This window comes from Stenella coeruleoalba, assembly GCF_951394435.1.
Source record: "Stenella coeruleoalba genome assembly, chromosome: 9".
NCBI lineage: Eukaryota > Metazoa > Chordata > Mammalia > Artiodactyla > Delphinidae > Stenella > Stenella coeruleoalba.
In genome coordinates, this window is record NC_137155.1 from 81,889,740 (window position 1) to 81,915,158 (window position 25,419).

General features: G+C 46.4%; 2 protein-coding genes across 2 annotated transcripts; both read left to right on the forward strand.

The window, feature by feature from the left end:
- Window positions 1–1,537: 1,537 nt before the first annotated feature.
- On the forward strand, window positions 1,538–3,637 carry HILPDA (hypoxia inducible lipid droplet associated). The gene is given in 3 exon segments (XM_079931473.1): window positions 1,538–1,675; window positions 2,751–2,966; window positions 2,969–3,637. Coding segments are annotated over 2 exon segments (189 nt in total). The 5' UTR covers window positions 1,538–1,675; window positions 2,751–2,818; the 3' UTR covers window positions 3,010–3,637.
- On the forward strand, window positions 1,557–22,328 carry GARIN1A (golgi associated RAB2 interactor 1A). Its single transcript, XM_079931472.1, is given in 6 exon segments — window positions 1,557–1,675; window positions 13,696–13,880; window positions 14,834–15,080; window positions 16,643–16,690; window positions 16,692–16,765; window positions 21,464–22,328. Coding segments are annotated over 5 exon segments (732 nt in total). The 5' UTR covers window positions 1,557–1,675; window positions 13,696–13,716; the 3' UTR covers window positions 21,663–22,328.
- Window positions 22,329–25,419: the final 3,091 nt, after the last annotated feature.

Below are 25,419 nucleotides of genomic sequence, written 5' to 3' on the forward strand. Positions count from 1 at the left end.
GTGAGGACTGTTATTATCCCATATAACAACTGAAGAAACTAAACTACCTAAAGGTTAAAGGTTTCGCCCAAGGCCTCTAACTAGCAAGGGTGGGGGACACCGGGTAATGTGATTTCAGAGCTGGAGCCTCTCCTAAATAACAGTACAAGAGGAGAGCCACTGAGTCCAGCGAAAAAAGGAGACGAAACTCTAGTACAATGAAGTGCCAAAAATTCCTTTGGGCTGAGTAGAAAAGTTAATTTCAAAGTGCCTGCCTGCCTGCACGTCTCCATCTGCAACGTTCTCCCTTCCTGGCAGGCTTTCCAGCCCCTCCTCCTCTGACAGCGGACTGAGCCAGGAAAGTAGGTTAAAGGTCGCAGCTGGGATTTGGCTCTTCCTGACTCGTTTAGTCCCTTTTCCGCAGAGCACGCGGAGCCCGCAGAGACGAGGGAGCTCCTGGATTGTCACTCGTCCAGTCCAGGCACGCGGTACCGACAGTCCTAGCACTCAGTGGACCTGCTAGAGTCACCAGCCCCCGAGCTTTGGCCCTCTCCCCTCCTCCTCCCCAGGAGGAAGGCAATGAAACCACCGACAGCCTTCCGCGTGGACGTTCCTCCCCAGGGGCCTCCCCACTCCCAGCGTGTCCCCAGCACTCTATTTCCCGAGATCCGCCATTGGGTGCTCTCACGACAGAACATCGACATTTCTTGGGCTGGGAGGGTGGTGCTTAATATGACTTCCCAGCACCCAAATGGGCATAAAGTTGGACTGTGACCTCCTAGCTCTTTGGTTCAATCGCAAAGCATCCTCAAACTTCATTTAGTGGCCACATTTTAGACGAGGAAACTGAGACTCTGCGTGCAAAGGGACTCACTCAGCCACACGCAATTAAGCGCAGACACCAGGACCAGGTGAGTGTTTCACATTTTCTTAATGTGACAAACTCATAGAAAACGGAATTTATGTTGTAAAAAGTTCTCACCATTCCAGAGATATCAATGGCAAATTAAACCTCAGGACTTGGAGGCTGAGGGGGTGGCGTCTGGAATCCTGGTACCTCTAGGAAATGAAACAAAGTCAGCTTTTCAGTCCCTGGAATGGAGAAAACTGGGAGCAGAGGGTAGGGTGGGGGTCTGAGGCCCTCTGACAATCTGTACTTTGTTGAAATCTCTGAAGAACCCATCCCCCCGCCGCCCGGACTTCATCCCATGCAATATGCGGGCCCTTGGATTGGGGCGTCTCAGGTGTATTTTCCACCGACTTGGTATGAGGGAAAAATGAGCTTTCTGATTCCTTCAAAAGTTTCCTGCAGCACGAAAAGGCAGTCGAGGTTAACTCACACGCCTTGTCCCATTGCCCACCTCAATGACTCAGAGCCGCAGGACGTACGTTTCTCGAAACAGCCCAGACCACAAGCGCAAGGAACCGCCCCGGACCCCAGACCGCCCTCGCCGTGGGGCGGGGCGACGGTCTTGCGTGAGTCAGGGCTCCAGTGCGCGTGCGCGGGCTTTGGGCCGCACCGCGGCTATAAGTGCGTGGTGTGCATCCTGTTCCGCGCTTTGCTGCGGGCTGAGCTTTTGTCTTCGGAGAGGCTTTTGGGTTGTCATCTTGCGCTGCTGGTTGGCCGACTTTCCTTCCGACTCCGCACTACCAGATATTACAGCGAGCGGGCCACTCACGGCCCTTCCTCCTGGAGGTGAGCGGCCCTGTGGGCTTCCTGGCTGCCCGCCCCCATCCCCTAGGCTGCTTGCGCCGCGCGCCTGCTGGCAATCCCCGCCTGGGACTACGCTGCCGGGAGCGTCCCCCATCGCTTCGCCGCCACCCAGGGCCCCACTCAGCCGCCCAGCCCTGCTTTCTTGCTAGCGTTGGGTTAGGCCCCCATGCCGTGCCCTCCCAGAGCACCCTTAGCATCTCCTCACTGTCACAGCCCTTGGCGGGTTGTTGTAGTAACTGCCTGTTTTCTTGCCTGTCGCCCCTGGACTGTAAGGCGCGTGAGGGCCGGGTTCGTGTCTGCAGGGCCTCCTCCGGTGGCCTTAGTACCTTCCAAGGTGCCTCACACGTTGTGAGTATTCAAGGTGTACTTGTTAAGTAGGTGAACTTGATAGATCTGACTCCCTTAGAATTATTCTGACTTTCAAAAAGTTTATGGTTGGGCTTCCCTGGTGGCGCAGTGGTTGAGAGTCTGCCTGCTGATGCAGGGGACACGGGTTCGTGCCCCGGTCCGGGAGGATCCCACATAATGCCGAGCGGCTGGGCCTGTGAGCCATGGCCGCTGAGCCTGCGCGTCCGGAGCCTGTGCTCCGCAACGGGAGAAGCCACAACAGTGAGAGGCCCGCTACCGCAAAAAAAAAAAAAAAAAAGTTTATGGTTAACTCGAACCTGACTGAGGTGTGAGGGAGACTTCAAGGCAGGTTGCTTTTGCTTTCTCAAGGGCATCTTCTTATATTCCCACCTCCGCCCACCCTCACCAAAACCTTGCTTCAGGAAGGTTTCTGGTCCGTGGACTGTGGAACAGGGATTGTGCATACCCGACAGGAAAAGTAAAAGTTTTTTACTTTAAGGGAAGTAAAAGTCTTAAGGAATGCTCTTGAATTAGTCCAAGAGGCTAGACTAGTTACCCAGCCATGGAGTTTACAGTGTAAATATACTTGGAGATTCTGCTGTGGTCCTTGTCCCCCTGGCTGGCTGAGCTTCCTGCTTCGCTCCAGGGTCAAGGTCAGAGGCACGCATATCCCAAAAGGCTGGAGATTAACCTCGCTCTCTTTCCTCAGGATCCAGAGGCCTTCCAGAAGCAGAAGGCAGCTCTACTGCTCTACAGAGGAGTGGGATCCTTTGAGCCATGAAGCATATGTTGAACCTCTATCTCCTAGGTGTGGTGCTGACCCTGCTCTCCATCTTCGTTAGACTGATGGAGTCCCTGGGGGTCTTACTGGAGAGCCCATCTCCTGGGAGCTCCTGGACCACCAGAGGTCAACTAGCCAACACAGAGTCCCCAACAGCCTTCCAGACCATCCATCCAGAGGGGTGTGATAAGACCTCCCTCCACCAGCTGTAACCTTGGAACACTGGCCTAAATACGTCCAGCTGTACCAGTTCCTGGGTAGGCAAGCTCAGCATCAGTGCTATCAGGGAACTAACTCTTACCAGGCCCTTGAAGGGCCTCTCCACCTGCATACTCGTTGCTCTGGATAAAGCCTATTTAATACACAGATGTGAGTGGGTCGCCTGTGGCTGTGGAATGGAGTCATCTCACTCTTCTCCCCAGTCCGCCATATGCTTTGCTGTCCTTGGCAGCATGGCTCTGTCTTCTCTTCGATGGGGACTTGTGCTGCAACTTCAGCTGTTGGGAGATCGTGTTATTTTCAACCCTAGTTTCTAAGCATCTGCTAAGAGTTCCTTTGGGCTTGGGTGTCTTATGGTCAGTTTATTTGGTGTTCAGTTTCTCTTCCATGAGAGCTCCTCTCTGTGCAGATAACAGTTGAAGAGGTGTGTGGGTTGGCTATAGGAAGGGGGAAGGTGGAGTATTCTATGTCCCGTTCTCATTGTTTTACATTTTTAAGTCATTCCTCCAACATAGCGTGTACGTATGTGTGTATTGGTCTGAAGAGGGCAGTGGGATGACAGCGCCTGCTCAGGACGTGGGCATTTTGGCCACCGTGTGGCATAAATAAATTTTTCTAATGAAATAAAGTTGAATGTATATTTCTACAATTTGTCTTGTTGACTTCTGCCCTTGAAATTAGTGGTAGGGAAGGGTCTTAATTCGCAGATCTGAGGTTTCACATCTTAAAACTTTGGAACAGGAAAGTACATAAAACGCTTTGTTTAAAATATAAAGTAGGGATTTCCCTGGTTGTCCAGTGGTTAAGGCTCTGTGCTCCCAGTGCAGGGATCGTGGGTTCGATCCCTGGTCGGGGAACTAAGGTCCCACATGCCTCATGGTGTGGCCAAAAAAAACCAAAAAACCAAATCAAACCAAAAAAATACAAGGTAAATAAACCTCTGAACTTGGAGGCCGGCGTGCTTGGGTCTGCCCTGTATTAACCAGTTTTCTGAGCCTAGGCCAAGGCCATTATAGTTCTCTCTTGACTCTGTCCATATCTAAAGAAAAAGAAAAATGATCATTTCTTCCAGCCCCTCACCTTCAGTCTCTGGAGAAAAGAAGACTACCAGTCCAGCAGGCCATGGCTTTTTTGTCTACGTTCTTATCCACCAGACTGACTACTCAGTTCCGATTGTTCTCTAGGTCAGCTGGTAAAATGTGTGGACCTCACAGATGATTGTTGCTGCTCTCCCAGACCTAGCAACTTGGCCTTTCCATAAAAATAGAGGTCTTTTTTTTTTTTCCTTCAATTCACCCCTCCTCCATCCCCACCCCATGTTGAAGCACATTCCCTCCTCTGCCTGTGGTAATTTACACACTCGTGTTGGTGTACACATCATTTTGTTTACGGTGAGTTTGATTTACTTTTGCCAAAGGGTAAGAATGGTGCATGGTGTCCTCTGCTAAGTCAGTTTTACTTCCTGAGTGTTCTTAAGCTTAAGTGCCACTACCCTAGAAACCAGTGGTTTGGGCATCATTTATTGCACTATGGTAGTCATTAGAGCTGTTTACAAATATTTCCAGCTTCCCACATTCTGGGCACATGATAAGATTGTACTCCCTGGTCTTTTGTGGTTGGCTGGGCTTACGTGCCTTATGTTGTAACAGAGTACTCTCAAAAATATAGTTGGCTTTTTATCTCTGATTTCAGGCAGTGTCATGTGACAGTAGCTGCCCTTTTCTAGACATATTTCTTAAATTTGATGTCTTTTCTCATTCTCGTGCCTCCCCAATTACTTTGGGGCATTTTGATCTTTTCAGTTGGAGAGCTGCACCTGAAGTCTCTTCCCCAAGCAGTTTAGCTTAATTGAAATGGTTTACTGGGTGCCACAGCCTTAATGAGGTCTTGGCTCTAAAACAATTTAAACTGCTCAGAGGTTTTAAAAAAGATATGATGGCCATACCGTTGTTTTGATCTTTCTTATGAGTAGGGTAAGCAACTGTCCCTGTGCCTGGCAGGGTTGCAGTACTTTCAGTGTTAAAACTCGGACAGTTCTGGGCAAACCCGGACGGTTGGTCACCCTCCCTACAAAGCTGAGTTTGAATTGTCGCTAGAGTTTGAATTGTCATAGGAGGGACTTTTGTCACTCCAAACATTTCTCCATTTTATCTATTCCCACTTAGGGTTGAGAAGCAGTTGCTTCTGTGAACCAGTATGATTTCCGTAGTCTCTCTGGATCCCTATGGCTACTTGTAAGCTGGCCAGTTCTCTTCTGAACTCATCCTGCAGTGCTTTGTCAATGCAACCGATTGTATACAATTCCTGCTGCTAAAATTCTGTTATCTGATGCTTTCTCCTAGTTTATTAGGTAGATTATTAAAGTATGACTTCTAAGTTACTGCAGGCAACAGTTTTACCAAATACTTTGCTACTATATGACATGGGTTGCCATCCTTCCAGCCTCCAATAAGATTTCTCTGCTGCCCTCCACATGTTATTGTCATACATATTAGGGTTTTTGTTTTTGTTTTTTTTGTAGTATGCAACACCCCCCTCTAGATTCCAATCTCCGCATCAGTCAGGACAAATTAGGTTATGCTGCAACAACAACCCTGAAATCTTCGCAGCTTCAAACAGAACAATTGCCTAAGGATGCCCTACCTGGGGGCTAGTCAAGAAATATTCCCTTCCCTCAGGGTAAGGGGCTTTCATCACATCTGCAGAGTGGAACATCACAATCGCTAGGCTGCTGTGTCTCCCACTTGTCCCCTCTCTCCTTACTGCATTTATCCTGTCCCTGTTCCACCAATGTACATTAGATGTGTAGCACATGGCTTGCCTTTTTAGTTTATAGTTCTCTAGCTCACGCCACATCTGAAACTGGTATAGGAACTACTGTGCATCACTCAGATTCTTTAATTTGAACTTGACGTTGTGACTATAGGGAACTCTTGGGTTGTTTCCTTTGGTGGGGGGGAACATATAGTGAATATATTCCACCTGCCGAGGAATAGTGAGCTGGGAGATAATACTGACTAGCAGGGTCATTAGTAGTCCTCATTAATGTTCCCCCAATATTTCTACCCTTGTCTTCCAAGCACATGATAGAATCGTACTTCCTGACATCCTTGTGGTTGGATGGGGCTGTGTAATTAGTTCCAGCCAATGAGCTGTGAGTAGAAGTGACTTGTGTCATTTCTAGGTTGGAGCGTTTAAGCACAGGTTCTAAAACCTCCAAAGCCCTCTTTTTCCTTCTGCCACAGTGACCAGCAATGCTCCAAATGGAACTGTTCATTAGTGTAGGTCCTGGAGTGAGGATGCCACGGAGTAGAGCTCTCAACTGGTTCCTGATGACCATGTAGTGTACATGAGAAAAAAACCTTTGTTGTCTTAAGCTACTGTGACGTAGGGTTTTTTGCTAACTTTGCCTATCCTGACTGATACATTGCTTACAGCCCCTACTGGGTGCCAGGCATTGACTAAGATCTCATCACTACCTACCTCAGATAACATACACAAGATGAAAGGGGGGATGCATATAAACAAATAATATTTCATGGTTTTATTATAGAATAATGTGTATAGGACAGTGGCTATGTAAAGTTATTTACGGCAGGAGATGGATGTTAAGGAAAAGCTTCTTAGAGGATCTGAATTTTATTTTATTTAATTTTTAATCTTTTTATTTTGGCCAAACCATGTGGCTTGCAGGATTTTAATTCCCTGACCAGGGACTGAATCTGGCCCACGGCAGTGAAAGCGCCGAGTCCCAGCCACTGGACTGCCAGGGAATTCCCAGAGGATCTGAATTTTTAAAAATGAATCGGCTATCAAGTTAGGAAAAAGATTCCCAGTAGAGCAAACAGTGTGAGGAAGGGCATGGAGATGAAACTAAGCACAACATATTTAGAAAACTGCATGTATTTAAATATTTTAAAATATATATTAATTATTAGCTTGAAACCTTAACTCTAGTGCTATCTCGTGGAATGGAAGGAAAGGAAGGAAATACTTCAAGTGTATGCTGTGTGATGCTTTCTGGGTTTGAAGGGCTGCACTGCTAAAGCTTAAGGTAGGTATCAGAAGATTAAGGACTGGAAGATATGATCTAGTTTAGCACTGTCCAGTAAAGATATAACGCAAGCCACATATATTATTTAAAATTGTCTAGTGGTCGTCACATTGAAAAGAAAAATAGGAAAAGGTATTTTAAACAAATTTTAGTTAACCCAATATATTAAAAATATTTCAATATGTAATCAACATAAAAAGTTATTAATGAGATGTCTTACATTCTTTTATTTTTGTACTAAGTGTGTATTTGTACTGGTGAGTATTTTATACTTACAACACTTCTGCATTTCAATTAGCCACATTTCAAGTGCTCAGTAATCACATGTGGCTAGTGGCTAGTGTATTGGATGGCGTCTTTTCATTTTACTACAGAGGAAACGGAAGGAAACTAAATGACTTAGACAATATCACTGAATTAATTGGTGGTCCATATTTCCAGTATGCAGCTCTTTTGTCTACAGCACGATTTTTTTTTCTTTTTCAAGGATTCCTCAAAATTCAGTACAGCAAAATAGGTCAACAGTGAGCTTTTTCACCCCTGAGGTAATTCTTATGTGGGCACGTGTGAGATTTTGTTTCTAAGCAAACTTCCTGTAACAAAATTAAAATTATAAAATGGCTATAACTTACAATGTTTATTTTACATGCTGCTTTGCTCATAGAATATCAGTAATGCCAACAAACTTGATTTGCTTTACAGTGCAAACATGCCAACTTAACTCATAATTCATCACTTGAGTGCTGTCTTTATTACTGTTTCTTTATTTTTTTATTACCCTTTTCTCCTAGACCTTGTCCGTACACATCAGGCATATCTATACTGTAAAAGTATGAGGTCAATTTGGACTCCTTTTCCCCTTTTGCTTAATATGAAATGCAGAATTAAATAATTGATAAAAGCAGGTGGTTTTATGTAATCTGAGGAATTCCAAATTGGAGAACATTATATTCATAAGACTTATTAGAATTAGAATATTTATGTAAGAAGGGGTAGGAAAAGTTAAATGCACTATATTGGCATAAATATGTAGAAACATTGTCTAAAAGGATAAACGAGAGATGACAGCAATGGCTTCATTTTGGGAGAAAGATGGGAACTGAGCCAATGACAGGGGTGGGAAGGAGACTTTTTGTCTCCCTTTTGATACTTTTTGATGTTTGTATTGTGAATGTGTTACTTGTTCAAAATTTTATTTTTAAAAATGCCTATAATCAATCTTTTCCTTTTATAATGTCTATTTTAAAAAGCCTTCTGGACTTTTTTAAAATAAATTTATTTATTCCTTTTATTTTTGGCTGCGTTGGGTCTTCGTTGCTGCACGTGGGCTTTCTCTAGTTGCAGTGAGCGGGGGCTACTCTTCGTTGTGGTGCACGTGCTTCTCACTGCAGTGACTTCTCTTGTTGCGGAGCACAGGCTCTAGGCGCGTGGGCTTCAGTAGTTGTGGCACGCGGGCTCAGTAGTTGTGGCTTGTGGGCTCTAGAACGCAGGCTCAGTAGTCGTGGCACACGGGCTTAGTTGCTCTGCGGCATGTGGGATCTTCCCGGATGAGGGATCGAACCCCTGACCCCTGCATTGGCAGGCGGATTCTTAAGCACTGCGCCACCAGGGAAGTCCCGGCCTTCTGGAATTTCGATTGGGATTTTATTGAATCTACAGATCAATTTGGGGTGAATTGTCATCTTAATATTGAATCTTCCGGTTCATGAACATGATATATCTCTCCTTCTGTGGTGTTGATAAGGAATTTTGTGTCTATGTTCACAAGTAATGCTGGTCTGAGGTCTGTTGCTTTCTTTTCTTGCATTGTCTTTATCTGGTTTTGGTAATGCTGGATTCATAAAACAAGTTGAGAACTATTTCCTACTCTGTTTCCTGAGTTTGTATTACATTGACATTATTCCTTAAATGTTTGATAGGCTCCTCCAGTGAAGCTCTGTGGGCCTAGAGTTTTATTTGTGGTGCGATAACAAATTCAGTATCTTTGATGGATGCATATATTTGATTTTTCCTAAATCAGTTTTTTAAAAGTCAGTCAAAGGGGCTTCCCTGGTGGCGCAGTGGTTAAGAATCCACCCTGCCAATGCAGGAGACACGGGTTCGAGCCCTGGTCCGGGAAGATCCCACATGCCACGGAGCAACTAAGCCCGTGCTCCACAACTACTGAGCCTGCGCTCCAGAGCCCATGAATCACAGCTACTGAGCCCACGCACCACATCTACTGAAGCCCACGCACTCTGGAGCCCATGCTCCGCAACAAGAGAAGCCACCACAATGAGAAGCCTGTGCACTGCAATGAAGAGTAGCCCCTGCTAGCCGCAACTAGAGAAAGCCTGCGTGCAGCAACAAAGACCCAACACAGCCAAAAAATAATAAATAAAAATAAATTTAAAAAATATAATAAATAAATAAAAGTCAAAGTTTTTTCTAAGTCAGGTTTAGTAATTTCTATGTGATGCCATTTGTATAGCATATCTAAATTGCCAAATTTTTTTTTTTTTTTGCGGTACACAGGCCTTTCACTGTTGTGGCCTCTCCCGTTGCGGAACGCAGGCTCAGCAGCCATGGCTCACGGGCCCAGCCGCTCCGCTGCATGTGGGATCTTCCCGGACCGGGTCACGAACCCGTGACCCCTGCATCGGCAGGCGGACTCTCAACCACTGCGCCACCAGGGAAGCCCTATATTATTAAATTTTTAACAATGGCTGTGTTTAACAACTGGCTCGTTAAAATTCCTGAAGATTTAACAGTTGGTTCTCATGGTCTTTTTTGTGATGCTCCAGCATACACTGTATCACACTTCCTCATTTGCTCACAGTTTCCAAATAAATAAACCTCTTTGGTTTGTTAATAGCCTGGTGTTAAAAAAAAAAGAAAAAAAACAAAAAAGAAAATTATCCCATGAGATGGGGGAGGGAAGATTGGGCTGAACTGCGGGCCCCATCCTGAGCTCTCCTGGCCCAGTGAGGGCCTGACATCAGGCGAACAGGTCACATTTACAGAGAAAATTTTTGTGAGAGGCTTCGCCCTGAGTGGGGAGGATTGAAGGCTGTGGGTTTCCCGATAGCCTCCCTTGCTGCTGTGCAGCTCGCAGTCTGGCCATAATCTTGGGAGAATTGTTTTCCTTGTGTGTGGGGAGATTGACTGAAAATTGGAGCAGGCTGGACTTCCCTGGTGGCGCAGTGGTTGAGAGTCTGCCTGCCGATGCAGGGGATATGGGTTCGTGCCCTGGTCTGGGAAGACCCCACATGCCGTGGAGCAGCTAGGCCCGTGAACCATGGCCGCTGAGCCTGCGCGTCCGGAGCCTGTGCTTCGCAACGGGAGAGGCCACAACAGTGAGAGGCCCGTGTACCGCAAAAAAAAACAAAAACAAAATGGAGCAGGCTACATTATTGCTAGTTTGTAGTGAGTAGGAAAGGGGAGAAAAACACCCTGCTCACTCCCCAGTCCTTCCTTGCCTCTTCTTTTTTTTCCCCTTTCCTGTTGTTACCCGTCACATTCCCTGATGTCATTCCTGCCATTGTGAGCCGACAGGCCCTTGCCAGCCTGGGGGACAGCCAGTAAGTCAGGAGGGGAGGTGGAGATGTGGAGGTGGGGGAGTGGTGGTCACACCAACACCGTGGAGCTGGGCTGGGTCTGAGTGGAGCCCCAGGGATGTTCCCCAGCCCATCCTTCCCAAGAACCAATGAGTAAAATTAGGAGCCTCCCACCTGAGGTCATGGAACCAGGCCCTGGAGTGGAACTTGGGGTGGAAGACGGCCTTCTCTGTCAACTGATTCATTCTCCAGAATTCAACTTGTTCTCTGACTCGGTGGTGTTTGAAAGCAACTTTATCCAGGTACCCTTGTGCAGCTCAGGGCCAGCTCTCCTTGCCTTTCCAAACCTGTTCCCGGGGATTGGTCCAAAGATATCAAGGCCTTTGAAAGCCCTGGGGAGGAGGAAGAAGCCAGGAAAGCCAGAGAAACGAGAGGGTCTGGGTCCCAAGTTCACCTCAGTTTGTGCCCACAGCATCACGGGACTCCCTGCAGGTCAAATGCTTTCGGGAAATAGAGTTACACCTGCAGAAGGAGACAGCAGAACCCACTCTCCAGGCAGGTTCATAGGCACCCTCCCGGGGCCGCTAGTCCACGCTGGCTGATTAGAGGGGATGAAAGCAGCTGTAGGAATCCGTGCTCTGAAACCCAACCTTCTTTCTGGGATATTATTATACAAATACGCTTGCATGAGACCAAGGTCCCTGGATAAATTAGCCTTGCCCAGATTCCACCATCCCCCAGAAGAGTAGTAATATGACCTATGGAAGTGAGTGTTTGTGGCCTGGGAAGCATGGAGACACCAGGAGTGCAGGGCGGTCATTTCAATCCGTGTGACATCTCACCAAGGTGCTTACCCGCTTCCCTCCAGTGGTCTGGCTGGGGACCACCTGTGCTCCGTTGCAGGTATGGCATAACCAGTCAGCAAGCTGTGTGAGAGGCAAGAGATGCAAAGAGAGATCAGATAGTGTCCCTGGACAAGAAGCTTGTGAATTGGTAGGTTTAAAGGACATAGTATAAAATGGTAGCTGTTAAGAAAGCTCGGCGTCAGAGGGTTTGGACTAGCCGAACCCCAGAGCATGCGCAGAGCACTCCTTCAACCTGGGCAGTTGTGGAAGGCTTCCCAGAAGGCGGGGTCGTAAGCTGTGCTTTCAGGTCTTGCTGAGACTTCGGTAGAAGAGCAGGGAGAGGACCTTCCAGGCGAGAGGGACTTCAAGTTCCTGGGTGAAGGCAGGAGGCTGGAATGCACGGGAGGGTCTGCAGTCAGGAATCCATGCGGTGGAGTTGAATTCACAGAGCAGCGAGCTACTCTCTGACGAGGTCCCCCAAAGGTTCATGGCTCCAGGTGCCCTCTGGTCCCTGCACCGCCCCAGGGAGCTGCAGAGCTGGGCGATCAGCTGGCAGCATGGGGGGCGTGGGGGGGGGGGCGTGCTCATGCCTAACACACACTCAGAGGAGAGTTAGCAGTATCGTGGGAAATCCAGACTCAAGATATCAAATTCTAGTCATGTCCTTGGGTGTGAGATTATGGCGGCAGGTTTATTCTCCTAATATGTTCTCTTTGGCCTAGTATTAAAACTGTTTAGATTCTCTGGATGGACGCTAGGTGACTCAGGCAGCAAGAGACTCAGACTGTGCCAGGGAGGGGGAAAGACTGCCTGTGAAGCTGGCCCTCGGCAGAGCTAAAAGCGGCCTTGAACATATGCTGTTCCCTCCCTTCCCTCCCCTCAGCATCACCGTCACTGACGTCACCGCCAAGAAACCTCACCCGCAAACATTTACTTATTACTCTCAGTGTGTGTGGCCCTCTGTGTTTTGTAGCGCATATGAATTTCATTCCACAACATGGGCTCCAAGAAATGTTCCTTTTTTTTTTTTTCAAAAATCAAAATTCACTTTTCTTGGGGCACCATCTACTCAGGCTTGTGGGAACTAACATTTCAGTCATTCCTGGGGCTTTCGCCTGGTCCCCAGTTCCACCACGGGCTGTGAATGGCCCCGATGGTCTTACAAAGCCTAGGATATCGGGAGAAGGCCCTCTGGTCTTGGGAACGCAGGGGTCGCTCCTCAGGTGTTCCTTACCCTGGTCCCTGTGGTTCCTTAGATGCCACAGACCTGGTGCTTCTCTGCCCGCCCTGGAGAGTGAGGTAGGGGTGTCTTAGCTGAGACACTGTGCCCCAGTGCCAGGCATCCATCTCCCTGTCCTGCCACAGCCCCGAGTGCTGCAAGAGAACAGGTCCTTATCACACTCAAGACCCAGCAACAAGCCCGGCACTCCCTCGTCTTGGGAGAAGCTCCCCAAACCTCCCTCAAGGTGGGCTGCCTGGGTCTTCTCCGTTCAACAGCTCTTTCCTCACTCTCCTCCCCTTCTGGAACTTTCTTCTCACAATGTCCCTTCCAGACCATTAGAAACCTGTGCTGGAGCTTCCCTGGTGGCGCAGTGGATAGGAGTCTGCCTGCCAATGCAGGGAACACGGGTCCGATCCCTGCTCCGGAAAGATCCTCCATGCCGCGGAGCAACTGGGTCCATGCTCCACAACTGCCGAGCCTGTGCTCTGGAGCCCATACGCCACAACTCCTGAAGCCCGCGCGCCTAGAGCCCGTGCTCCGCAACAAGAGAAGCCACCGCAGTGAGAAGCCCGCACACCACAACGAAGAGTAGGCCCCACTCGCCTCGCCGCAACTAGACAAAGCCCGCATGCAGCAACGGGGACACAACACAGCCAATAAATGAATGAATGAAGAAAGAGAGAGAGAAAGGAAGGAAGGAAGGAAGGAAGGAACCTGTGCTGGCTTCTTACTAGTGCATCCTTTTAAAATTAGTAATGCAAAGGACTCTAAGAAGGGCAGCACAGCGTTCCTGTCGCCCATGAACTTAAGTCTCTCTGGGGAGACCCACAGGAAGGATAGATTCAGGTCATGACCCAGTCCAGTGTGCCACACACCTGCAAGAAGCACAGGTGCTCTAAGCCTGTCGCCAAGTTGAAGAGCCGTTTTCTAGCATCTGTAACCTTCCACCCCTGTCTTCTGCTTCTCTCTGACCCATGTGCCTGGGGCTGATTTCTAGGTCACTAAAGCCGGGAACTGGATGGATGTCTGTGACGGGTCTACCACTGTGATCCTCGGGGTGACCTCCTCGGTGCCCTCCTTGCCACTCCCCAACGTCCTCCTGATGGCCAATGTCACCTGGCCCCAGGGTCAGTTTTCCACCTGTAGCACACCTGATAGTGCCCCAGTCATCACCCTCAGCAGGTAAAGAAGGGCTTGAGGGAGGGGCCGGAAGGGGCAGGATGAATGACTGCGTTGTTTTGCAGCTGGACTTTACTTATTTATTTTTTTATTTTGTGGCCTTTGTGTTTGTTTGTTTTTTTTAGCAACATAATTTTCTTTTTTTAATTGGAGTAAAATTGCTTTACAATGTTGTGTTAGTTTTTGCTGGACTTTAGCTGAGAAGAAAGAACAGTGTTCTTTAGCTGATGAACTATATAGACTTCATTCATTCATTTGACAAGTATTTACTTAGTATCTATGTGTACCAAGCACTGTGTTTGGTGCTGTGGTAGAGCACCAATCCCTGTCTCGGCCTAGTTTTTGAGAATCTTAGCTTCCTTTTGCTTATTTTTTTTTTGTCAATATTGACTTAGAGGTTTTCAAAAAGAAAGGTGAGTGATATGATAGTCAAATAGGATTATGAGGTGTTGAGATTGAAAAAAAAATACTGGATGTATAGGAGACCTCTGTCCATTTTCTTAATCTTTCAGCACAGTTAATCAGGATCTAGGGAGGAGGAGATCTGAAAATAGAGCCAGAAAACCTTAGTTCCATTTCCTACTTAAGAAGATCTAAACTTGGGTAAATCACTTAGCTTCTCTGAGCCACAGTTTCAAATTCTGTAAAACGGAATTACTACTACTTATCTTTCCTTCATCAAAGGGTTGTTGTGAGGACTAAACGAGATATTATACATCGACTCTCAGCCATTGTTATTGGTGTGGGCAGATTCTTTAATAACTAAGGCCCTGGAAATCAGAGAAGGGTCGGTCTTAGTGATCATTCCCACTCTCAGACCATGAGCTTTCTCCCTTGGGTGTCCCCCAAGCGGAGGTCAGCACCTAGTGAGGTTGACCCAAGCTCTAGGAAGGCACCAGCTTGGTTGATTAAAATCACTGATGCCTCTGCCATGGGAATTTCCTGATTGTGTCCAGGATTCTCCCACTGAAGTACGTGGAGCTACGAATCTGCGACCGGCTCCAACGCATCCTGAGGGTTAGGACAGTGACTGAAAAGATCTTCTACCTGAGGCTCCACGAAAAACACCCAGAGGCTGTGTTTCAATTCTGGATCCGCTTGGTGAAAATTCTGCGGAGAGGTCTGTCTATCACCACAAAAGACCCGAGAATCCAATTCTCTCACTGCCTGGTGCCCAAGTTGCCCTGCAGCTCCACCGAAACAGTAAGTTTCACCAAGATCCCGCCAAGAGATCTGTAGGGTCAGCTGGGAATCGGAAACATATCACCTCCCGAGAATTGATGGGTATTACAGTCTAGTGTTGTGTGGGGATGAGCAGACTTCTTTTTCAAGGGTCAATGATACGCACACACCAAATTGAGGTCTACAGACATAAAAAGTAAATTAATTTTGTTTTCCAAAAAAAGAGCTATAAAGTACTTCATTCACTTAAAAATTATTTGCTGTTTTTTGCTGGGGTTTTTTTTTTTTTTTTCAGTGTTATAAAGGAATAATGCTCACTGAAGAAAATCAGAAAATTACAGAAAAATCACCCCTACTTCTTTTCAGCCCCAAGCAATCACTTGGAACATTTTGGCATATTTCCTTCTATTCTTTCATCTTAATTTTTAATTTATATATTTGAGGACATTAAATATATATACATTTCTGAATGTTGCTTTTTTTCCAATTTAGATTATATCATAAGCATTTTCCCATTTCTTTTAGAAGCCCTTTATATACATCATTTTGGTAATTTCATGCTATTCAGTTGTATGAATGGGTTAAAATTTACTTCACCATTCCCCTAATATCATTCATTCAGAGTTATTTCATTCAGAGTTGTTTAACATTCAGAGTTGTTTCTGACTTTTCATTATTGTAACTGATGCTACAACAAGCATTTATGTATCGTCCACATTTCTGATTGTTTTCTCAGAATTGATTTTTAGAAGCAGAATTCAAAGGGTACAGACATTTTTAAGGCTCTTGATACATACTGCCAGATTATTTCCAGAAAGTTCCTACCAAATTATACTCTCTCCAATAATAGGAGTGACTGTGTCACTGTATCCTTATCACAATTGAGAAGTATAAATTTTAATTTTCTAGTATGATAGGCTGAAAAAAAGTGAATTCTCTGATTTTTCAGTGAATCTGAACACTGACCTTTTTTTTTTGCATCGGCTCTTGTGTTCTTTGGCCATTTTTCTCTTGGCAACTTTGCATTTTTCTAAATTGATTTGTAAACCAGAGCTTTTTATATATCAGGATTTTTAAGCCTTTAATCTCAAGTTTTTGCAAATATTTCCCCTAAGGATTTGCTTTTCCCTTTTAGTTTATTTAAGGATTTCTTTTCTTTTCTTTTGACCCATAGAAGGCTTTCCCAGTACCTGCTTAGGGTAGAAGGTCAGGAAGGAAAAGTTTGATAGATTGGATAACCTTAAACCTTCAGATTTCAGGATGGAAACACTTTCCTCATCTCATGTAAGTGGCATACTTTAGGCACTCTATCATTGACTTTGAAAGTCAGCTCTGCTGCTCTGGTTCACAAGGTTCAGAGCCTGTGCTCTGGGCAGATAGCCACAGCAGCCCATCAGGGAGAGGAGGCGATCCTGCTAGGGCCCCATTTTTGGTCTCATGATTCGAGGGCTTGATGTTGAAGGAGCAGGTTTCCAGGACTAGGCTGGCAGACACAAGTGAGTTCCTTCAAGGTTATGGCCCGAGGAAGCCAAGGGCTATCAGGGAGCAGACCTGGCCATCTGACTGCACATTTCTCCATGCAGTCTGGAAGCGGCCTCCTGTCATCCTGCCAGTCCAGTGAAAGCTCCATGAAAGCTCTTGGCAGCCGAGCAGACCAGTGACTGTTTCTCGAATCTCTCAGGAAGGTCCCAGCTCACAGCATACAGGTGGGTCCTCTGTGCAGGCAACGCCGGCATCCCTTCCCGCAGCACAGAGCCATGGTGCGGGGAGGGGTGGGGGGCGGGGGGCGGGGGCAGGGCGGTGCTCAGTGACACCCTCTGCCCACCCATCTCAGTTCCTTCTCTTCACTTTAGACCTTTGCATGTGACGTGTCCCCTTAATTTTATTATAAGCCTGTCCTTGGGAACAGGGTCAGTGGCTGATTGATCTTAATAGTCCCTAGGTAAACCCTAGTGTTTTCATATGGAATGTGTTCAGTAAAAGGAGTGAGGGATGAATAAATTAATAAAGCAGGCTCATGGAGTTATATATTGACTATCTCCAGTCCCAACTCGCAAGGGTCCCTTGGGTAAGACAATCCCAAGGCCTCCTTGCCTCACTTGTCTATTCTGTAAAATGGACAGAATAGACGTTAACCCACATGGGAGACCACTGCTGGCTCCGAAGTTTTACTAATCTACTAAGTCATTGCGTTAGATTCTTTCTGTACCAAGAGATAGAAAACCAAAGCAAGATTGTTCAGTCGATACATTGAAGAAGCACAACTTGTAGGGTATCATCAAAATGCAAAATTTTTTCCTTTCCTTTATAATTTTTTCAGCGGGAGAAGTTGTCTTCTTGCCCCTGGATAGAAGCTGGTCTCTGAGCAGGTCCCATAGCATATATGGGCTCCCTCTTAGAATATAAAAGAGTTCTTTGGTCCCTTTAAACTGCAAAAGCAGCATCAGTTGTGAAATTAAAACATCCAGTGCAAAAAAAAAAAAAAAAAAAATCCAGTGCCTGAAAATTATCAAAACTCTAAAGTGATCACATCACCCCCTTCAGTCAGCTTGGCCTCATATTAAGATGGCCCTTCATGTGGGGACTGGACCTTCGCTCCTCTCCTTCTGTTTCCTGATTTTAAAGCTGGCTTTTTCTCTTAGGAGCTTTCTTGGGTTCCTTGAAGTCCTCACCCCAATGCAAGGCCCCCCGCTCAGGCCCTGGCTCTGCAGGCGTCCATGCACTCAGGCCCTAGCTGTCAGAGTCCCCTCACCTTTAAGGGAGTCCTTGCAGGTAGTGTCTACAGTGGCTCGAGGCGGGCTCTTTCTCTCCGGTACAGTTGACATCTTGTCCTCAGGAAATGTCCTCTCAGACTTTGACCAGCTACTGGAGGGAGGACTGTGCCTCCTAGACACAGAAGCAACTCCTCTTCACTCTGTCATCAAAGAAACCTGCTCTCCCGGTTCTGCCACCCTCCATTGTTTCCTGGGTGGGAGTTGTGCCCCGCCACCTACTGGGTCTCCCAGACCCCAGGGGCCACTGCTCAAGGTCTCTGGGTGTTCCCAGGAAGCCTCTGTGGTTCAGCTGGAGGGGAACGAAGGAGGAGCTCTGTACAAAGGACTCTCCACACCTCCTCTCTCTCAGTGCTTTCATAGCCTTGCTCTGGGGCAGGGTCCCAGCTGTGGTCATGCTGGGTCAGTTCTCCCAGGTCATGGTGCGCCTTTATATGTACTTTCCAGTCTTTTTTTTTTTTTTTTTTTTTTCAACCTCAAGATAGTATTCTTGAATTCTAATGTAAAATTTTCCTCTTTGGGTACTCCTACTATTTGTATGTTGGATCATCTTTGCGTATCTAATTACCTGCCACTTTCTCTTTTTTATTCTTGAAACTCTCCTGCTTCTTCCTTTCTGTTTCTCTTAAGGCATTATCTGCTTCGTTTGTTTTTGGGTTCTTTCTGGCTTTAGGCTTCATTTAGGAAGTAATTTTTATTTCTTTAGAAATGTCTTGGGCTTCCCTGGTGGCGCAGTGGTTGAGAGTTCGCCTACCGATGCCGGGGACGCGGGTTCGTGCCCCGGTCCGGGAAGATCCCACATGCCGCGGAACGGCTGGGCCCGTGAGCCATGGCCGCTGAGCCTGCGCGTCCGGAGCCTGTGCTCCGCAACGGGAGAGGCCACAACAGTGAGAGGCCCGCATACCGCCAAAAAAAAAAAAAAGAAATGTCTAATTCTTTTCTCAGTTTTATCACCACATTTGTAAATCTTTTATTTATATTTTGTATTTTTATTTTTTAGGCTGCACCACGCAGCTTGTGGGATCTTAGTTCCCCAACCAGGGATTGAAGCCGGCCCTCGACAGTGAGAGCACAGAGTCCTGAACACTGGCCCACCAGGGAATTCCTATAAATCTTTAAAATTCTGACTTAGTTGTTCTTTCATATGTTCTGTCCTTGTCTTAACTTCTTTTAGCTCATTTTGAAATGCTGGGTTGCACTTTTCATTTGTTTTGCAGGCACATCTTTTTAGTGGCATTCATTGTCTGTAAGGATTTATGATGCTTCATAGCCTCTTTTCTTTTTTTTTTTTTTAATTTTTGGCCACCTTGGGCAGCATGCAGGATCTTAGTTCCCAACCAGGGATCGAACCCGCATCCTGCTGCATTGGCAGGCAGAGTCTTAACCACTGGACCGCTGGGGAAGTCCCAACCTTTCTTCCTTATATAATTTTGTGTTGCCTTGGATTATGATCTCTGATGTAAACGTTTTTCCTGAACCTTTGCGGGAGAGGGGCTGGTCAAGGCAGCTTTCTGGTTTGGGCTCCCGAGCTCCCTCTTGTGTCATTTTTGTGAAGTGTTTATGGCCTTGTATTTTTTACGATTCCAGGGCTGTGTTCCTCTCTCCTATCTTTCCCTGGCCTTTCTCTTTTCTTTGCTTTTATTGTTCCTGTCCTACTCAATTTGGATTCCATTTCCAGTGGTTTTTCCTTGTTTGAGGACGCGTCCTGCAAGGGAGAGTGTTCTGGTGGTTTTGAGAGTTCTTAAGGCACATACTTCACCAGCCTCTTCAGACTGTACCATGGACCCCTTGCACTTACTTCCAGTTTCCTTCTTCTCAAATTGGCTGGCTGCACTTTCCACTGAGAAGCTGTGGGAGATATAGGAGCTCTCCTGTCTACAGGCACATCAGATGCCCTGTTGCTTCTCTCTGCTTCCTCTCACACAGATACTGACACCCTGTGGGCCCTGGAGCTGTCTGTAGCTATAATATTTTATCTGAGCTTTTCTCAAACAGGCCTTTTTCTGTGGGACTCATGTTGGCCTAAATTGGAGGGGCAAGGGTTAACCCCAAAGAGCCACTGTAAGTTTGATTCCATATCAGAGATATTACTGGCTCAGGAGAAAAAAAAAATTTTTTTTAACGTAAGTTTTATTTATTTATTTATTTTTGCCTGTATTGGGTCTTCGTTGCTGTGCACGGGTTTCTCTAGTTGTGGAGAGCAGGGGTTACTCTTCGCTGCAGTGCATGGGCTTCTCATTGCAGTGGCTTCTCTTGTTGCCGAGCACGGGGTCTAGGCATGCGGCCTTCAGTAGTTGTGGCACACGGGCTCGGTAGTTGTGGCTCGTGGGCTCTAGAGCACAGGCTCAGTAGTTGTGGCACACGGGCTTAGTTGCTCCGCGGCATGTGGGATCTTCCCAGACCAGCGCTCGAACCCGTGCCCCCTGCATCGTCAGGCGGACTCTCAACCACTGCGCCACCAGGGAAGCCCCAAAAGTTTTTATATTAGTTTCTCAGCTTGGAAGTTCTTGTACCATATATCATTTCAAACCTCAAACCAGTATTGGGACAGTCCCAAAGATAAGAATTTCCAGCAGAGACTTTTGTTTTGACCCAGAATCCAAGTTGATATAGATGAGCTTGTGGCACTGGATGGATTTCTTTCTGGTGTCCCAGATTTCTTTCTGGTGCCGAGAAGGTGGCTTTGAAAGTCCTGGACTTATGTAAATACCTCAGTTAATACCCTACCTAGCTCGGGCCCAAGACTTTATCTCCTGTGTCACGTGGCCATAAAAACCCAAGGCCTGGGTCACCAAGACTGGCCAGTCCCTCAGGCAGCCCCACTTTAGCTCATACTTCACTGATCTTTAATTTTGGTCCCTGGGATTTTTACTTTACTTTTTGTGAGTTTGACAATGCATTTAAAATTGTGTAGATTGTATTTTATCCAGCATTTCTAGGTGTTTTGTGGCAAAGACATTTTTAGATATTAGGCCATATTGCCAGTCTCTGGCTAAATAACCCTAAAATTAATTTCATTGGAAAAAACAAAACCTCACTGTACTTATTTCTGAATAGTAAGTGTGAGTGATTTTTATTTTCTTTTGGGTGCTTTTTTATAGGTTTTTTTTTCATTTAAAATAAGCATGTATTTCACTTAAAATCAAAATTTTAAAAAATTTTAGCCCAGTGTGTGTTTTTCTAGACACACAAGTGGTTGTGATTATTTTTTCAGTTGTTATTGTTTTGGAGAACTGTCTGAGGTTTTCTTTGCACTTATGCTGATAGCTGGCAGACTATAGTGGGCATCAGGCAGGTCCCAGTGGGTTCAGGTCTTGCCTTTGACTCATAACATGTTACATTCTCAACACATGAAAGCAAGGCTTAAGATTTGAAGGGGTATCTGTTCCACTTCAGCAGAGATGCCTTCTCTCCAGCCTCCCTCCCGCTTGGCTTTCTCTGCTCAAGTTGCTTGTAGGTACCTCATGCCATAAATACGTGTTGTCACTGCCCATCATTTCCATATTTAGATCTAGGTTCAAGGCACTCATGCTGGAAAAGACGTAATTTTAAAAGTTTCAAAATTAGATTCTTAACAATGGTTTCTTTTTCTTCTATTGCTTTCAATGACCCCAATATCCTGGGCTACTCCAGAAACACCGATACCACCACTGAAATAGACAATTTCAACTGCTCTGACAAGACACCCTCTCCAGTGGCATCCCCTGTCAATTCGAATATACCCATGAGAGCCACTTTGAACCACAGTCTCTGGGAGCAAGAGAATCCAGTGGAGCACTTCCTGCAGGCTCCTGTAGCCGGTTCCCTAGGAGAGAACTTCCTGGGACCCTAACACCTAACCAAGACAGGGTCATCTTCCCAGGCTTCATTCAGTCCACTTGCTACAACCTTCTATAATGCTCTTTTCCTATTGTGGCCCAGAAGACCATGGGAAAGGTAAGATGGTGTTTATAACAAGGTGCTTCGGTACTTCCACCAATAAACCTCCAAGTGAGTCCCTAATTGTTATAGGTTGTGCTATGGGGGGTGGAGGTGGGGAGGGGCTGGAGAAGGACTAATTAGGAGCAATAGCTCGCTCCTTGGGAAATAAATGGAAAAAACATTCTATTAGCTCAGTTGAAACTCCCAAATAGCCAAGCAAAGCCAAGAAAGCCAGTCCGGAGGAAAGGACCTGGGGAGCAATCCAACTTCCTCTTACAAAGGGATAGGGGGAAACAGAGACAGGGCTGCTACAAGCCCAAAGTGAAAGAGTCCTGAGAATGATGGCGATCAACTAGGAGATGTTTTTGTGTTGCCCCACTTACCTCAAACAAGAACGTGAGTCTTCCTGCCCCATTCCCTGTGTTAAGGTAAAGCTATGAAAGGTCATCCTGGCCATGCAAACTTTGGTTGCTAATGAAGATGGGGCTTCTGTCAAGGAAGATGGTGACCCCCCATCACTGGAAGTCCTAATTGATTGACTCTTCCTACCCAGGACCTAATGAAACCCAAGTGGAAGACACAGTGTCTGTGTATATCAGGGATAGAACAGGACCCTTGACCAACCTCTGGACAAATGGGGAATACTGACTTGAGGAATACTACCACAGCATTCAGTAGGCATTTATCCAGCTCCTGCTAGGTGCCAGACACTGCACCAGTTGCTGGGTATATTAGAGAGAACAAGACAGATGGATATGATACTTGCCTGTAGGGAGCATATGGGAGAGATACTGAGCCCTGTTTTGGAGACACAGGAAAGCCATTTAGGTTGACATGATGTTTGAGCCACCTGGTCTGCAAATCAAGGCTGGAGGACCTGCTTCCCTATAGTTCACACGTGGGTAATACAGTGATGGAAGGAGAAGGAACACGACTGCCCGCCCCTCGTGCACGCTCAGTTGGGCTGAGTGGTAAATCCTAGCTAGACTGGGTCAGAAAAGACTGAGCTGAGAGGATGCCTAGTGTTTGTTGATTTCTTCCTGCCTCCAATAAAAATTAAAACAACAAATTTCCTTTCAGCATGTTACAATCAAACAAGCTGAGCATTGTTGGTGCTGGTGAGGGACATCTAGAAGCAGAACTTAGAAAAGACTAATGTGAAGGGTGACCACCCTTCCCAATTTATGCCTGTTGTTCTAGTATCATTATTAATGTGTACGCATTCCACTCTCAAAAGTATCCCTAATATGATATGTTTACAAACATTCAGGTGATCTCCATCCTCATTTCTATTGCCTTGGTTTAAGCCTCCATCAACTCTCACCTAGATTATTGTGGTAACCCCAACTGATCTCCCAGATCTGTCATCATTGTAACAATAATAGCTAATTTCATTAGAAACTTACTATATGCCAAACACTATGCTAAGACTTTACAAAGAACACTTAAGCGACACACTCATTAGGATGTAGATAATCTATGATCACATTTTACAGATGATGAACCCGAGCCACAGAAAGGTTCAAGAACTTGCTTAAGGTCATATAGGGAGCGAGTAGCAGAACCGGGACCTGAACCCAGTCCGTCTAACTCTGAAGTTCATACTCTTATGAATTCGATTTTCTCCCAATCCATTTCCTATCTATACTTCTAAAAAGCCATCTTTCTGAAACATAAATCCATCACTTCACTCTTGATAAAAGCAAGGGTATCCCTTGCTTTTTGTATCCCTTTGATAAACAATGGCCAAGCCTCTCTCTCCAGCCTCTCCACTGGCCACTGCTGCCCTTGAACCTCATGCTTCTACCATGCCAGATTTCTTGTGATTTCTGTAATACACCATGTGTTTAGATAGTGCAAGGATGTGGCACATCCTTCACTCTATTCAAATACCTGTCCTTGCATTTTCTACCTGTTGCTCTCATGATACTTGTCCTTACTGAGGGAGTTGTTCTATGCTACCATTGTGCCCTGCGTGTATCCAGTTTACAGCATTTCTCACACTACTGTAGTTGCTTGCCTGTCTGTTTCCTTGGTGGGACTATGAGAAGAGATACCATTTTATATTAAAGTTTTCTGATTGCCAGTAAGAGCAGCTGACTCTAATTTAAAGCAAAAGGAATTTATTGGAAAAATATGAGTTGGCTCACGGCCTCAAAGGGACAGCTGAAAAGTCAGTCTTGGAATGCACTGACACCAGAACACCTCTGGGGATTCAGGTAAGGATGGCTAATTGAACATTTCATCAAATGCTGCAGCAGGCTGGGTGGTTTCCCCAAAGGAAATTGGGGGCTGTTAGAAAAGAACAATTAGGGGAATGGATGTCTCATGGCTGATAATAACAAATGTCTACCACAGTCTGACTTTGTGTTCAGAGAGGCACTCTGCCATGGCCTCAAGCATCTCTGTATATCCTTGCTGAGGAAGCCAGATTTCAAGGCCTAGCTGTCCTCTGACCTTGAGCCATTTGTGTAGCTAGTCACATAGGCAGTTAAATAGATCAAGGTGACTAACACATGACTACCTTACGATGACTTGCTCTTGGGGAAGGACACTGGTTTGGTTACTGTTGAGTTACTGTTTGCTGAGCCCTTAGACCTGGGTTCCTCAGCTGCGGTGTAATCCACTGCAGGCATAGCCCTCACCTGGGCCCATCATGTTGCCCTGTGGGGATCGGGGGCCTGGCACTGCCATGCTGATGCTCCTGCTGTTTGCTGTGCTGTTATAACAGACTGTCTTGCTTTGGTCCATTGACTCCTTTTTTTTTTTTTTGGCTGCATTGGGTCTTTGTTGCTGTGCATGGGCTTTCTCTAGTTGTGGCGAGCGGGGGCTACTCTTCGTTGCGGTGCACAGGCTTCTCATTGCGGTGGTTTCTCTTGTTGTGGAGCACGGGCTCTAGGTGAGCAGGCTTCAGTAGTTGCAGCACGCGGACTCGGTAATTGTGGCACGCGGGCCCTAGAGCCGCAGGCTTCAGAGTTGTGGCACGTGGGCTCAGTAATTGTGGCATACAGGCTTGGTTGCTGTGCAGCATGTGGGATCTTCCCGGACCAGGGATCGAACCCTTGTCCCGTGCATTAGAAGGGGATTCTTTTTTTTTTTTTTTTTTTTGCGGTACACTGGCCTCTCACTGTTGTGGCCTCTCCCGTTGCGGAGCACAGGCTCCGGAGGCGCAGGCTCAGCGGCCATGGCTCACGGGCCCAGCCGCTCCGCGGCATGTGGGATCTTTCCGGACCGGGGCACGAACCCGTGTCCCCTGCATTGGCAGGCGGACTCTCAACCACTGCGCCACCAGGGAAGCCCTAGAAGGGGATTCTTAACCACTTCGCCACCAGGGAGTCCCGATCTATTGACTCTTGCTGTCTACTTTGGGCAACTTTGAGCTTTTGGTAAGTCCATCTGATTGCTTCCTTAGTCGTTTTCTTTGGAGTCATTTCTTTGTTTCTCCTTGCCATCCTCTGTGAGACCTGGGTTCTTCTCTGATACTGTCAAAACCCCTCGTATACACTCTTATTCTATAATTATTTTCAGTATTAAAAATAATCTTCAACAAACATAATGCCTGTGTTTGGGGTCGGGCGGGGGAATCTCTCTTTATAGGGAAAACACAAAGCCTCCTCAATTACTGCATCCATTTCCAAATTTGGGTTCACTGGGCAATGTCTATTCTT